General features: G+C 32.5%; 1 protein-coding gene across 6 annotated transcripts in view; it reads left to right on the forward strand.

The window, feature by feature from the left end:
* LOC126826914 (FERM domain-containing protein 4A) overlaps window positions 1-13,881 on the forward strand; it is a 117,733-nt gene that overhangs the window by 70,346 nt on the left and 33,506 nt on the right. For all 6 annotated transcript variants that reach the window (XM_050556054.2, XM_050556048.2, XM_050556049.2 and 3 more), the window contains exon 7: window positions 6,973-7,056. In XM_050556054.2, coding sequence (XP_050412011.1) covers window positions 6,973-7,056 — 84 coding nt within the window. The remainder of the gene's footprint in view (window positions 1-6,972; window positions 7,057-13,881) is intronic.

Consider the following 13,881-nt stretch of genomic DNA (forward strand, 5'->3'; position numbering starts at 1 on the left):
AAGTAAAATAAAAGGCGTGACAAAATTAGAAAGAAATGAACACCACTGTTTTTATGTTGTTTATGTTCATGAGTATTATTTTTATAATATCAACAACCTTGATATAACCACACCTTCGGTTAAACTTATACAGTGTCATCTCTGTTGCTCCGTCTGCTACTCAGATATACAAGATTATATTCAAATTTCTTCACGGTTCAAAATCAATCACAGGCAGTTACTTGAGAAAAATAAGTTTGGGACGGGCGAAGGGTGTTGCACTGTATAGAACTATGTGGCTGAATGGTGCCCCCCACCCCTTTTCGAAAGAAGGCTGGTTAATTTATATTATGGCCCTGCAAATAACTTAAAATTCCATTAGCATTAGCTTGATAAGTTATTTAAAAGTCGAGAGAATATCTTTGATCCATTTGACCTGCAAAATTTCTGAATGTTGATTCACCTTTTCTTAAGTGAGATTGTTTAATAAAAATGTCAATTTCAAGCAGCATAAATCTAAAGTTGTGGTACATACATGTACATGTACATTTACATCTAGTCCAACCCCCCCCCTGTTTGTATAAATAGACTGATCTATAAAACTGTTTGAAGAGTGTACAGTAAACCACTATAAGATTATTACACTGTCAAGTAGAGGTGATGAGAGGAGGTCTAATAGTGTAAATACCATCTTCAATCACATACATGTTAATCCTAGTCTACAGGGCAGTATAATACAGATCATCCTAGACACAGTGTTGTACCAGACTCTACATAGTGTTGAGGAATCGTCTAGTCCAGTTTAAGAATCTACACGTCAATGTAGTTTCTGGATTATAGCTGCCAGTGGAATATCAATGGTCTATTAAAGATATACTTCTGGGTAAGATAAAGATACATGTATATTATTATGTATAGTAATATAGTAAACTTACAACAGCAACAATATAGACATTCAGACTAGAAAATATTGAAGCAGATTATTAGGTATAATTTTACGAACATATAAAAGACCAGCAAGATTTGTTTTGATGTTTCAGAGGGAGGGATTGAGGGGGGGGGGGAAATAGGGTGTTGTTTTCCTTCTAGTAATAGAGCGTGAGAATTTTAGTAATGTTATTATTGTTGAAGTAGTACTATTTAGGTAGTGATGACACAGACTGTGTGTAATGTTGTTTATACTGAAGTCATATTTTATTGATGTACAGTAGTAAGGTGTGGGTGATGATAGGATATCAACAATTGTATTTAGTGTGTATCGGTTCAGTGAAGCAGTCAATTTTATTACATTCTAAAGTAAGTTTTCATGTTAAACATTATTTGATTGACATATAATACACTTCTTCAATATCATAAACATTTCACAGTCTCTTTAACCTATCCTAGCTCTTTTGATTACCCTTTCAACAAATGACACATTTTAATGTGGAGTATTTGGATGTTTTTAACTGTGTTAAAGATCTATTTGTTGAAAGATTTGATCATTTATATACAGGAATTTATAGGTCATTTTATTTTGTCTGGAATTACATATGTTTCTAATTTGATTATATAAGCTTATATGATTTTAAAAGAAAATAAGATGGTAAGATAATCCATAAGAATGCCAGTCATCTATGTGATAGACAGAATTATATTAGAAATTGACTATCTCTGTTGTTGAAATCCATATTGACCTTTCCCTTTGTTTAACAGTGTTCAATGTAGCTACCCGTGGTGAGAATAGAGATCTAAATGTTCTATTACTACCAGCTGAGTCCAGCCTCAATCTCAATACTGTTACAGCACAATCTTTGATGGAGAGTAAGGACCGGATGGTAAATTAACCTGACTGCTAATCTTTCTTGATATAAAATGATGATAGAAAATGAGTAAATATTGTAATGATGTGAGACTGTAATTGTCTGTGAGATAAGAATGTATAGCAAGGAGTATGTAATACTATAAGTGACATTAGATCATCATACTATAATATTATATAACTTGTCTACACTATTATAAACCTGATCTAGTCTCATCCTGTATATAATAACCACCTGTTTGTCATCTATAAAGACTTCTAAGTACCTTGGCCTAAATTGACAGTTGTCACGACTTCCCATTGTAATAATTACTATGAAAATGACAGTTGCCACAACTTTCCATTGTATTAGTCACAATAAAACAGCTTTTGAACTATTTTTTGGTATCATGTGATCAGACTAATTAACACGACGACCAGGAAATAACAGTTTGTAAAAAAAATGATTCACCTATGTAATTATGAATAATGCACCATTTGAAATATGAAATTTGGAATGATGCATTATTTTAAATATGAAATGTACTAGGTAGAATGATGCATTATTTGAAATATGAAATGTAGAATAATTCCTCGTTTGTTCTGGTAAATACGAAATGTAGACATGGGACAGAATGTAGAATTTTAACAATTTGTAGAAAATAACGCTATTCACCTAGTTTACTATGATCAAGAAGCTGTGTAAGATATTTGACTTGATTCCAAGTAGTTTATTTTTTACTTGTGCAATGTTTATTTTCTTCCAACTGCTACAGTGGCATAATAATTAACTTCTCTAGTAATAGAGAACCTGTTACATGTGGTTATAAATACATGACACTACCAGAGTATTGTTATTCTACCGCTTGTCACTTTTATTTACAGAATACTATGATGTAGCAGCATCATCATAGGCAAATGCTAGGGCAACTTTCAATATAGGTGTGTCATCAAGTCATTTCCTTATTGTCAAAAAAAAAGCATCAGTAGGGTATTTTCAAAATACTGTGCAGAAACTATGGCCGAAGTCGAACTTCCACTTCAACTCCCCAAACTGGAAGTGTGCAATATTCCCTGAAAGTGTGAAATGCTGAAGTGAGATTAAAAGTATATGTACATGAAGTCATAATTTCGGAATAAACATGGTGGAAAACATATCTCATTCTTAAGCAAGATATCTCACTGGAAACTAGCCCAGTCATGGCAGAACAGTAGGATGTTAAATCCCATTCGATTTCATTTCCATTCGGCAATGATCGAAGTCAGATTTTTTTTCCAATTTTCAGTTTCAAACAACCAATGCAATGTCTCTTTTCACATGAATTTGTACACATCACTTGGATAATGACTTCCATTGTTGTGATGCACAAGTATAGGTGTATTACAATATAAATATATATTCTGTGGCACCAAGCAAGAAGTCTGTTAAAATAATCATGCCATGAAGTTGAGATAAGTTGTGAAGATAAAAAAGGACATGACTTGTAAATGAGTTGTATTTATTTAACATGCTGACTGTTGCCTAAATTATATCCAAGTCAACAGGTTGTGTACTAACAAAGTTCAAGGTCTTAAAAGTTAAAGAAGCCAAAAACTGAAATGTTGTGGAATTGTGTTTTGTGAATTCCATTTTTTTATTAGCGTATAATAATATCACTGTTTTGTTCTAACAAAATTTATCAACAAGTGTTGTTGAGACAGCAATTATGTCCATGGAGTATTATCTATGGTATCAGAAAAGAGAGCTCCACATTGCCTGTCTTTGATTCCAGCCTAACTATATTCCTGTTATTGCTTTGAAGTTTACAAGAGTTTAAAATAAATGAAGGTCAGGTCCAAAGAGAATAATCAGAGAAAGGTGTTAAACACATGTACAGTACAATAGTTTACATCTTATATGATTAAATCTACTCATTGGGAATGGCATTAGGTCAAGTTGGTAGAGTAAAGGTGAGATTCTATTAGTTTAGGCAATATGTCCCTAATTTTATATCAACTATCTTTATTAGTATCTTCCTTTGGTTCTGTCTGTATAATAAATCACATCTCATCAAGTATTAAAATCAAGCTTTTACTTGACCAAGATATCATTCATATGTATACTCTTGGGTACTTCAAACAGCTTCTATATTAACCTAATGTTAAATTACATGTAGAAAAAGCAGGGTTAGGATATGTTCATGGGTGATTTTGAAGCTTGTTGATCCTTATTTCCCCCTGCTAAAACAGTTACCGAACCATCTTGTTTTGCAGTCTTGTCATCAGATCTAGCTTATAGCAAGCTTTGAGCTAATAGAAACAATGCATGATTTAAATGTATATATATAATAGAGCAGGACAAATTGGCCAACAACAAAAACCTAACAGTAACTGTACAGGCAATTCAAAATGGTACTTTTTACAATGATAACCATCTAATAATTTATATAGCCAGAATGTCAAGACTGTCGACTACATAAACCTTCCTAAGGATTTCACTCTTCTATATGTAAAGTTGGTATAACAAATCTCCTCTATCATAATTATATCCACTTCCTGTCGCATAAAAAAACAAACATTGCACACAACAAAGAGCCATGTTTTTTAATGGCATGGGAAGTTGCTAGAAATTATTCATCGTACATGATAGTATTATATCATATGGTAATGGAAATTTCACGATATCAGACAATTTTAATTATGGAGTTATTTAATATTCTTTAATATTGCATTGACTGAATAAATGGAAATTATAGAATCATGAAACATAGATAAATGTTAAATTAAATTAATAGTAATAATACAAGACAATCTACTATCAGGCAGGGGAGCGGAAATTGGAAGATTTCAGTTATTAATTCATTTAAGATAGTGCACTGAGAAAGAATTGTGAAATGTATTTGATATGAAAACCACAGGAACTATAAAGAATTTAAGATTATTACAAGAGCTAACCAATGATTTCTTCATCTAAGATATATTTTAATTTAGCTCAAGCTGGTAAGGTTGCTTTCCTGGTAAACTCTTTTAGAAAGATACTGGTATATTAATACCATTCGAATAAAAAGATAGGTTTGGTCTCAGCATCATAATTTTCATCTCAAGTAGGTGTGGAACTGTCTCATTCAGCAGTAAGGACTGAACATACATGTAGTTCTACTAAAGATTAACATCCTTAAAGATAGTTAATCAATAATGTCCGGTAGAAATTTAATACCAACAATTAAATCTTTTGATGTCAAATGTAGACCTTGCTCATCAAAGATAAGTTTGAGTTTAAACCCTTGCTGGAGAGATAAATATTTTGTTTTGAAGAATCTTTCCTATTTCAACTGTTTAATTGAATCTAAAGTCTGGAAGAGTTTGGAAAGGTTCCAAAAAATGTTTCGCACTTGAATTTTAAACATTAACTGTTACAATTTAACCAATTATTTTGTTGACACTTCAGTAATTACTTCTTCTTTAAAGGAAAGAAAAGTGAAATAGACAACAGTTGAAGGTTAGGAAAGGTGGCTCAATTAAACCTAATCTTTGGTTGAAAGTGAAATATTTTGTGTATAGATGTGAACTGTGACAATTGGCACATTGACTGAATGACGTCTTGTGTGAATGTGTGAATAAAGGCATTGACAGAAAACATCTCAATTAGTTTATTTATGGTCTGAATGAAGACTTTGAAGCAGGAATGTGGATAACCCAAGATTTTGAATCTAAAAAGAAAAACCTATCTATGTATGCCTAAATAATTAAAGACAAGTCAGTATTTGAACTTTACTTCATTTTAAAAGTACTTGCTCTTCATTAGTGTGAAAGTGAGCAAAACTAAATATTGAATCAAAGAAAAGTGTTTAGTCCTAAATATATTAGAGAAAATATAAGGGTTCCACTATACAATTCTACAATTAAATTCTATACCAGGAATAGTTATTTCACTACATGATGCTTAGATATTCTATGATTCTGAGTTTACACTGAAAAATAGGGTTGTTGGTTATAGACTATATGATACATGTATTATACATTGTCTGTCATTAATGATTGTGAATATGAATGACAGACATTGAAAGTAAGGAAATTGTGTGAAATACAAATAGTGAATAAGATACTACAGTATAGTAAACTGTTAGCTAGAACATTGAGGTTATGTTAACAAACTCTCCTGTATGATGGACAAGATGTGATATATAGATAGTCTTCTAGTATGGTATTTGTGTGAGGTTAAAGGGAAAACCTTAGTTACAGAATACTGACTATTAGAACAGTTAAGCTGGTTTGGCTTATAGTGCGTGTGAACGCTACACTAGCCTGACTTAATAATACTTTTGTAAAGTGACTTATGTACTTCGTGTGTAATATTTGGAAATTTTGGGTAAATTTTCAATAAGGAAGGGTGAGATGAATACACAATGATATTAAAATGAGATTTGAATTACAGGGGCCCAATTCACAAAATCATGGAACTATTATAGTACAGTTTGAAAAAGTTGTATGATCTCTGAAGTGGTAGTGCTTAAATAAGCCAAGCTAAATAAAAAATGAGTTTAGCTTCTGGCTACATTTACAAATTGTGATAATTATAAGTTGAGTTCAAAGAAATATGTGTAAAATTAAAGTCTCTGATCATCTTTGAAGGGATTTTGAATACCTTGCCAACTACTACAATATTGTGAAAGATGAATCAGTCCAAAAATGGTTGAATTCTGTTCAATATTTACAAAGATATGATAAATTAAAACTTGTTAGGGTTAGAATTCAGAATTTTCATATTTCTGCTATACTTTAATGACTGTCTAAAAAACAAAATTCGCTTTTTATTTGGGCGTCACTGAATACTTGGATCAGGTATAAATGACACTCCATTCCTTTGATAGATATAAAGAGAACATAAACAACAGGTATTGAATGAAGAGGTAATTTAGAGCTGTTTGAGAAACCATGTGTTGACACTGTAAGCTCTTCATTTGGCACTTAATAAAGATTCTTTTCTAAATAGTATTTTGTGTGAGGTACGGAAGGAATGGGCTTTTACTTAAATATGAAAATCTCAGAAAAGTAACTTAAAACTTGGGTTTTCTGAATAGTGTACACTACAAGCTGAGGGTTTTCTTTTTCCGTCTTTGTACATGAGACAGTCTATTTTTTGTTGTTGTTGAAATGACTAGAATGCACACATTACATTTTGTGAAAATGTAAAATACATTTAATTAATGTTTTTCAATATTTTTATTTTGTAGTGATGAAGAAACAAAAAATGAATTGAAGAAGTTACCTGTTATACCTACATTTGTTTTAAAAGAACATCCTTCTATAGGATACTGGTAAGTACTTTGAATACTCACAACATGAAAAATCATTCATAACTGTATTTACCCCCCCCCCCCCCCCCACCACACACACACACACAAACAATTCATCAATTAGAAGTACTGTTAAATCATTCTACAAACTACCAGTATCATAGCCTGGCAGAACTCGCAAAATGTATATTGTAAATTACTAGTACTTAAGTCTATATCTACAGTGGTGACGTAATTTACATAACAGGATAAACAAATTCAAATACATGTACATGTATGTGCATGCTTAAGCATCCAGTTGTCAACTTGCCATGATCACCAGGTGCATTGACCTCTCACTATAACTACAATGATTACAGCACCTGTGGACAAACCGGTGAAACAAGGAGTCTTTTTTAAATTGCAAGAATTAAAATTAAACATTGAGTTGTTCCAGACCCTGGCATGTGTGTCTCAGCTTAGCTAGTGGACTGGATTATCCACACTACATATCTCATAGATTTCAGTCTGATGTTAAAATTTATAGTCTATTTTAGCATTTAGTTTGGGATTAACTTTCCACTCCAACATACTTAGAAATCGTTTGATAAGGTTTTTGGAGATTGTGGATTTATGTGTATTTTTGGAAATTGAGTAATGATTTGATCATATATCTAAGCCCACTCCCACTTGTCATATTGTTAAACGAGATGAGAGATTTATCATAAATCCTGTTTGACAACTCACAACTTTCTGTACAATCCTAGACATACCCCAGACTTGATATGTGAATAAGAAAGGCACGCGCTTACACCAATAAATCACACATTGAGTCATTTTCTTTTTCTTGATCTGGGATACTGTACTGAAATGATAAAGTATTTTGATCAGTATGAAATGAAATGGGGTTTAACTGTTATGCTCCAACTGGGTTAATGACGATTTTGAGCAGTAAAGCTGATGGCAAGGTCTGCAGTGATCCTTTGCCCTCAACGTGTCTTTTACGTCAATATTGGATAGCACACAACACTTCTAATATTATAGACAACTGGCAGGATATAAACAAATTCGTAGGTGGTAACTTCTTGTTGAATAAATTTGTCAATCAAACAAATAAGATGGAAAGTTCCTTTGGCATATAATGTAAGATCATCTTTGATACCAAGTGATTGACAGGTGTGTATATCATAGTGTTTGACATATGTTTATGTGGTAAAAATTTTGTTTGAGTTGGTGTTTTACGAACATCTACAGCAGGTGGGCATGGAGATCGTCTGTTAAATATATCAAATAGACAAGTGCTGCCCTCTATGACTCTTCACCATACTTATGTGAGTAACCTGACCCTAGGTTATAAGAGTTTCTCAATCAGACATGATGGGCTACTGTAGGTATTGGTATCATAAATCACTCTCTTAAATATACTTGTACTGTTCGCTGTGTTGGGCAGTGGATTCAATCAGTAAGAATGTAGAGACCAAGAAGATGTTCCAACTGCTCGGAACTGAAGATGTAAGGTTTCAGAACTGTCTATTAGACTGTTCAAACGTTTATATTTAAACTACATGTAGTGTACAAAGAAAGATATAACTTGCTACGGGTACCCAAAACTAGCTGGAGTTAACTCTTTTAAGCTGACTCTCAAACAGCCAAGATAACCTAGCATTTGAAAAGCTCTTCTCGAAGAGATGTAGAGAGCCGAGGTCTTTAAACTGGTTTATTTGCCCAACCTTTGACTTCAGGCATAAAAGTTAATGAACGATTGCCTGGACAACGTAGCTGCTGTGGGGGTATGTTTTCTTGCCTGGCAACAAATTACGTGTTGTAATAGAATAGAATGAAAGCGTGCCGACTACTGCTGACCCATAACTGTTTCAAATTCACGTACCTATAAAAATGGGGGCACCTCGTTATTTTTCATATTTAGTTCCCGTGCAGTATTCAATTTATGTCAGTAATATTCCTACAAAATTATGTGTATTCATAATACTATAGAATGAAAGTATGCCGACTACTGCAAACTCGTACCTGTTTCAAATTTGTTTGGCAGTAACCATCGCTCTACAACGCTGAGCGAGTGACATCATCTGTTAAATCATAGCATTCGACTCTCGAACCAGCTATTGTCTAAAACAATTAACTACTTACACCATCCCAAATCAAAATATTTGTTGACATTACTGTATTTAAAAACATAAACCCCATTCAAAATATCATAAATCTGAGAATATGCCATCAAAATAGAATCCTTTCTCCGACATTAGTCACATTTCCATCTCTTAATTTCACACGTTATGTTTGTGTGTGAAATAGCGTTATTTAATGTCCGCTTCCCCCGATTTGATATTGCAGACAAGTTATCGTATATATTGATCTGAGGTGTTATATACTATTAGGATATATGACTACGGTAGTTGCTACGTATGTTATTGGCCCCCACACCAAGGAGATTAAAATATCTGACAATGGAGAAATCCCGGGTTAATCATGTAGATTAAATTTATAATTACTCTTAATGGATTGATACAATGACCTCTGTTCAAAATTGCACTGATGAATTGTCCGACAAAGGATTAAGTCAGCCAATCAAGGCAGATTAAGTAGTTAATCAAGGTAGGTGTATAGGCGGTGTGACATGATAAATACATTGATCACTTAATTACCGAATCAATCCGACCCATTATCAATGATAATCGGGATGAGTAATAGAACAATATACCCATTACAGTCAAATAAATTTGGAAAATTGAATATTATTCACCATATCTTGATGTCAGATTGGGCATGTTTCATGGTTGGACATTTGGGAAATAGCGTAGGACATGTTCGGAATATAATGGCGAAATAGCCTCACTGCACTATAGATAATTTGTCATATGTGGTTGAACATTCACTGAGGCAAGTTCAACCTTTATTAGAGCTCATTACTGTCGTTTGGGACTCTTATTATAGAAAATGAGACATTGGAATGGATCAAATTAAATCTGAAATAATTTTAGACACAGCTGGCATTGTAACTATCACTTTCATAATACAGAATTTGCGATTTAATGTAGAATGTAGAATAATGAAATCCAAGCAGATATTCTGTCATGTCAGGAAATGATGAAAGTTTATGTTTTGATTTATCTAAAAATAAGAAATTGCTAGTAGATATTTACATAAATTGTCAAAGACTTCTAGTTAGGTCAAAGAAATAAACCTGACAAATTTCCTTTTATAGCCAATGCAGTTCATGGTGCATATTCATAAATTACTTCTTTATTTTCAACTTAGAATATAGCCTGCAACAAAACCAGATGAAAGAAACTTTTGTTTGTTGTCATAAAAAAATGTTTTATCTTTATGAAATCAAAACATAAAATAACTTGCAATATGTCTAGGATTCCGTGAGAAACTTATGAAGGCACCATTTGTTGTTAAATGATGTCTTTGTCTTTAGCATTTTTTTTATGTTTTTTGATGCCACAGCCATGATAAAACAATCAAAACTGTATGTTCTTCTGCTTGAGTGGATCAAAGATTTTCTGTACTGGTACAAATATGTTAGAGATTCTGGATCTGAGTTTAATGCCACATTTATCTGTGCACATAAAAACATATTTTCTTTCTGTTATCTGTGACTTTAATTTGTAAAGAAGAAGATAGGACTACATGTATCTCACCATCAATCACAATCCAGCATATATATATCTTATTTAAAAGAAAATAAATTAATTGAAGCATTATGGATTACATTCTCTGAATGATGAAATTGTACAGTGCTTGTCAATGTGAATTGCACTGAATATTTTCTGTTTGGTATTACTATCATATGTTTTATTTAAATTGGTTTAGAAATGGTTACATATGGTTAAAGAGGAAATCCAGGGACTTTAAATCAGGGAATTTAGCTATTGTCTATAAATGTCAAAGTTTGATGCTGTACACAATTTTGACCTTGTAATGCTCTTATTTATATAATGGATGAAACGTGATGGCTTTAATGTCATGAATTATTGTTCAAAGCTCTTTTTACTTCTTATGACTTGATGCACTATTGGATTAATGTAGTCAACCCTTTTAAAACACAGGTTCTGCAGTTAAACTTACTTAGCTTTAAAAGTTTGCATTTTGTTAACATGTATTACATTATTCTGGTAGTCTTTGTTGCTTCATATAAATTTAAAAGCTGAATTTGATCAATTTAATGCTTCCATCTTTTCTTTGAAGTGTTTTTTCTTTTAAATGTTTTGATGTTTGTGTAGCTAAGTAAGTGTCAAATTGATGAAAGGACATATTCTTGAAGCTGTCGTTAAAAGCCTTAAGACTTATGAGATACTTCCTATACACTGTTATTTTCCCTTGTGTTTGGTTCCGACATCAACTAGAGGAACAATACAAAACCTTTGTTTTGCTGATACTTCCATTGAGAATGGAATAAGGACTTGCTTATTATACTTGGTCATTTAACCCAGCAAGTAGGATGAAGCCAACAGATTGGTTGGAAAAGCTCAAATTTTAGCCGGTCATGTACAGCTCATACATGTATTAATCTAATAGCCCGTTCAGACGCTTAAATTGAACTGGTTTAAAAACCCCGGGGATCGTTAAATCAGTTTAACTTAAGCGTCTGAACGCAAATGTGGGGCAAATAAACCAGTTTAAAAACCCCAGCTCGCAACCTGTCTTCGAGAAGGCTTTTTATTTTAAACTGGTTCATCTTAGTCGTCTGAACGGGTTGGCTTAAAAACACTAGCTCCAGCTTGCTTTGAGCAAGCGCAGTACACAGTAAGTTTCATTCCTGTGAAAATATCGGGGTCAGACAGTGCCAATGTTATCGAATGCGTGCGAGAACCGAATAAAGAATATGAAGCTACCCATGTGTAGTTAACTCTAAACTCCGACCGAAGAGGTCAGAATAGTTAAACTGGTTTGGCTTATAGTACGTGTGAACGCAACACGATGCTGTCTTAAAAACCCCAGCGATTATGAACTGGTTTAAAAATAGTACGACCAAACACATTAAGCTGAAATGTGGTTAAGCGAATCTTCCTGTAGCAAACTACATAGGAGTAAAAAGGTCCCTTGGAAAGTAACCCAAAAATGAACTTTAGGAACCTGCATATTTTTGTATGTCACTTCAAGATTTTAATGCTAAATTCCCCTGCTACGGAACTATTTTCCAAAAACTTTTAATTAACGGTTTAATTGAATTATGAAGTAAAAATACCACAGGATGTATCTAATGATTGGGCTTTTAGAATGATAATGCTCAGTACCATTGCTTTGGGATGTTTTGTGTTGTTTGTAGTTGATTCTTTAGTATGGACATATTGGGTAAGAAATGAACTGTAGGTATAAATTTATTTGGTAACAGATATTTTTGTCAATATTAGATTTCATGATTTATAAAACTTTGCTTTACATCTGAAATATCAATAGAATTTTTTAAAAAAATCAGTTTGATCCGACTGTAAGCAAATTGAGATAGTAACTTCAGTTAATCTCTTCCTTTTTTAGTGTATGTTTGGTAGTAATGGTACCATAATTAGTTTTTTCTTGATAAATTCTGGGTAGCTTTTAGTTGATTTGAACTATATAGTTTATCTCACTTCAAACCACCAGGTGTAAGCAAACTTCAAACGTAGGAAGAAGTAGTAGATTTGTTTTTGACCAAAATAAGTTTTAGCGTGGATTTTTCTGCTGATTAGTAAATGTAATAGATAAAAGTTATAAGATAAGACCAGGGTTAGAACATGTTAGGATAAGAGAGATGGTGTATCTGTATCTTGTATTCTGTCAGATTTAGTGCTAGATATTTACCTCTCATGATACATTCCATATTCCTAATAATTTACCTAGCTATATGCATGTAAAAGATCCTTGCAAGTTTGGAATTAAAAGAAGAGTCGACTACAAAAAAAAATTCAAGTGTTACACTAATTTCATGATGAATTTAAAGACACTATACTACTTTGCTTTGCCACTTCATGTTTACCATACACCAATTGATAAATGTTGTATTTGTGGCCATTTAATTTGACTTTCTTTGAGAATTGATGGTACAATATTTTCATAATTATGTTTTTGTTAGTTTAAGAAATTTTGTTTATGATTCTGTCTAAGTGAATAACTTGAAATTATTAGCTATGCTATATTTATGTTATATAGAATTTGAAGATCAATTTTATGACTATATCAGTACCTAGTCTATGAATTTATGTTATTTAATACATTCAGAGAATTTTGTTGTACTTTTGTATAAAATAAAAAGTATAATGCAACTAACTCAATATATGTGATAAGTTTTCAAACAACTTACATTGTAAATCTGTCAGTCTTCATCTGGAAATGGAGAGTGGTGTCCCAAGCTGTATTTTACGGTGTCTGGATAAAACCAGACTTTTTATTATAAAAATAACGCGTCTAGGTGAAATTTCCCTTTCATTATCACGTACAGGATGTGGGTCATACACTTAAATAGATCTCCAAGGGAACGGCAATAGATTATCAGGTAACCCAACGAAAAAAATCGACTCAAAATCTTAGAAGAGTTACATGTCCAGATAAGCAGTTATGAGGTTCACATACAAACGACTTAATATTGTAAGCTGAAATTTTTAGACACGGTACATGTAAATACACCATTCCTCTATATTTTGGCGCTTAAATTTCATACATACACAGACTTTTTATTTCTGAGACTGTTAAAATTGGGATGGTCCCTGTTTCGACAGGTAATTTCTTTGAGAACAAGAACTAGTTACTTATCTGTAATTATTATTTTTTTAAAGAAATATATATTATATGAATTAGAACTACACTTGTTTTACTTAAATTCCAATCACCTGTTTGGTCAATGTGTTTTTGGATAACATAGATGCT

This window comes from Patella vulgata, chromosome 7 (genome assembly GCF_932274485.2).
Source record: "Patella vulgata chromosome 7, xgPatVulg1.2, whole genome shotgun sequence".
Lineage (NCBI taxonomy): Eukaryota > Metazoa > Mollusca > Gastropoda > Patellidae > Patella > Patella vulgata.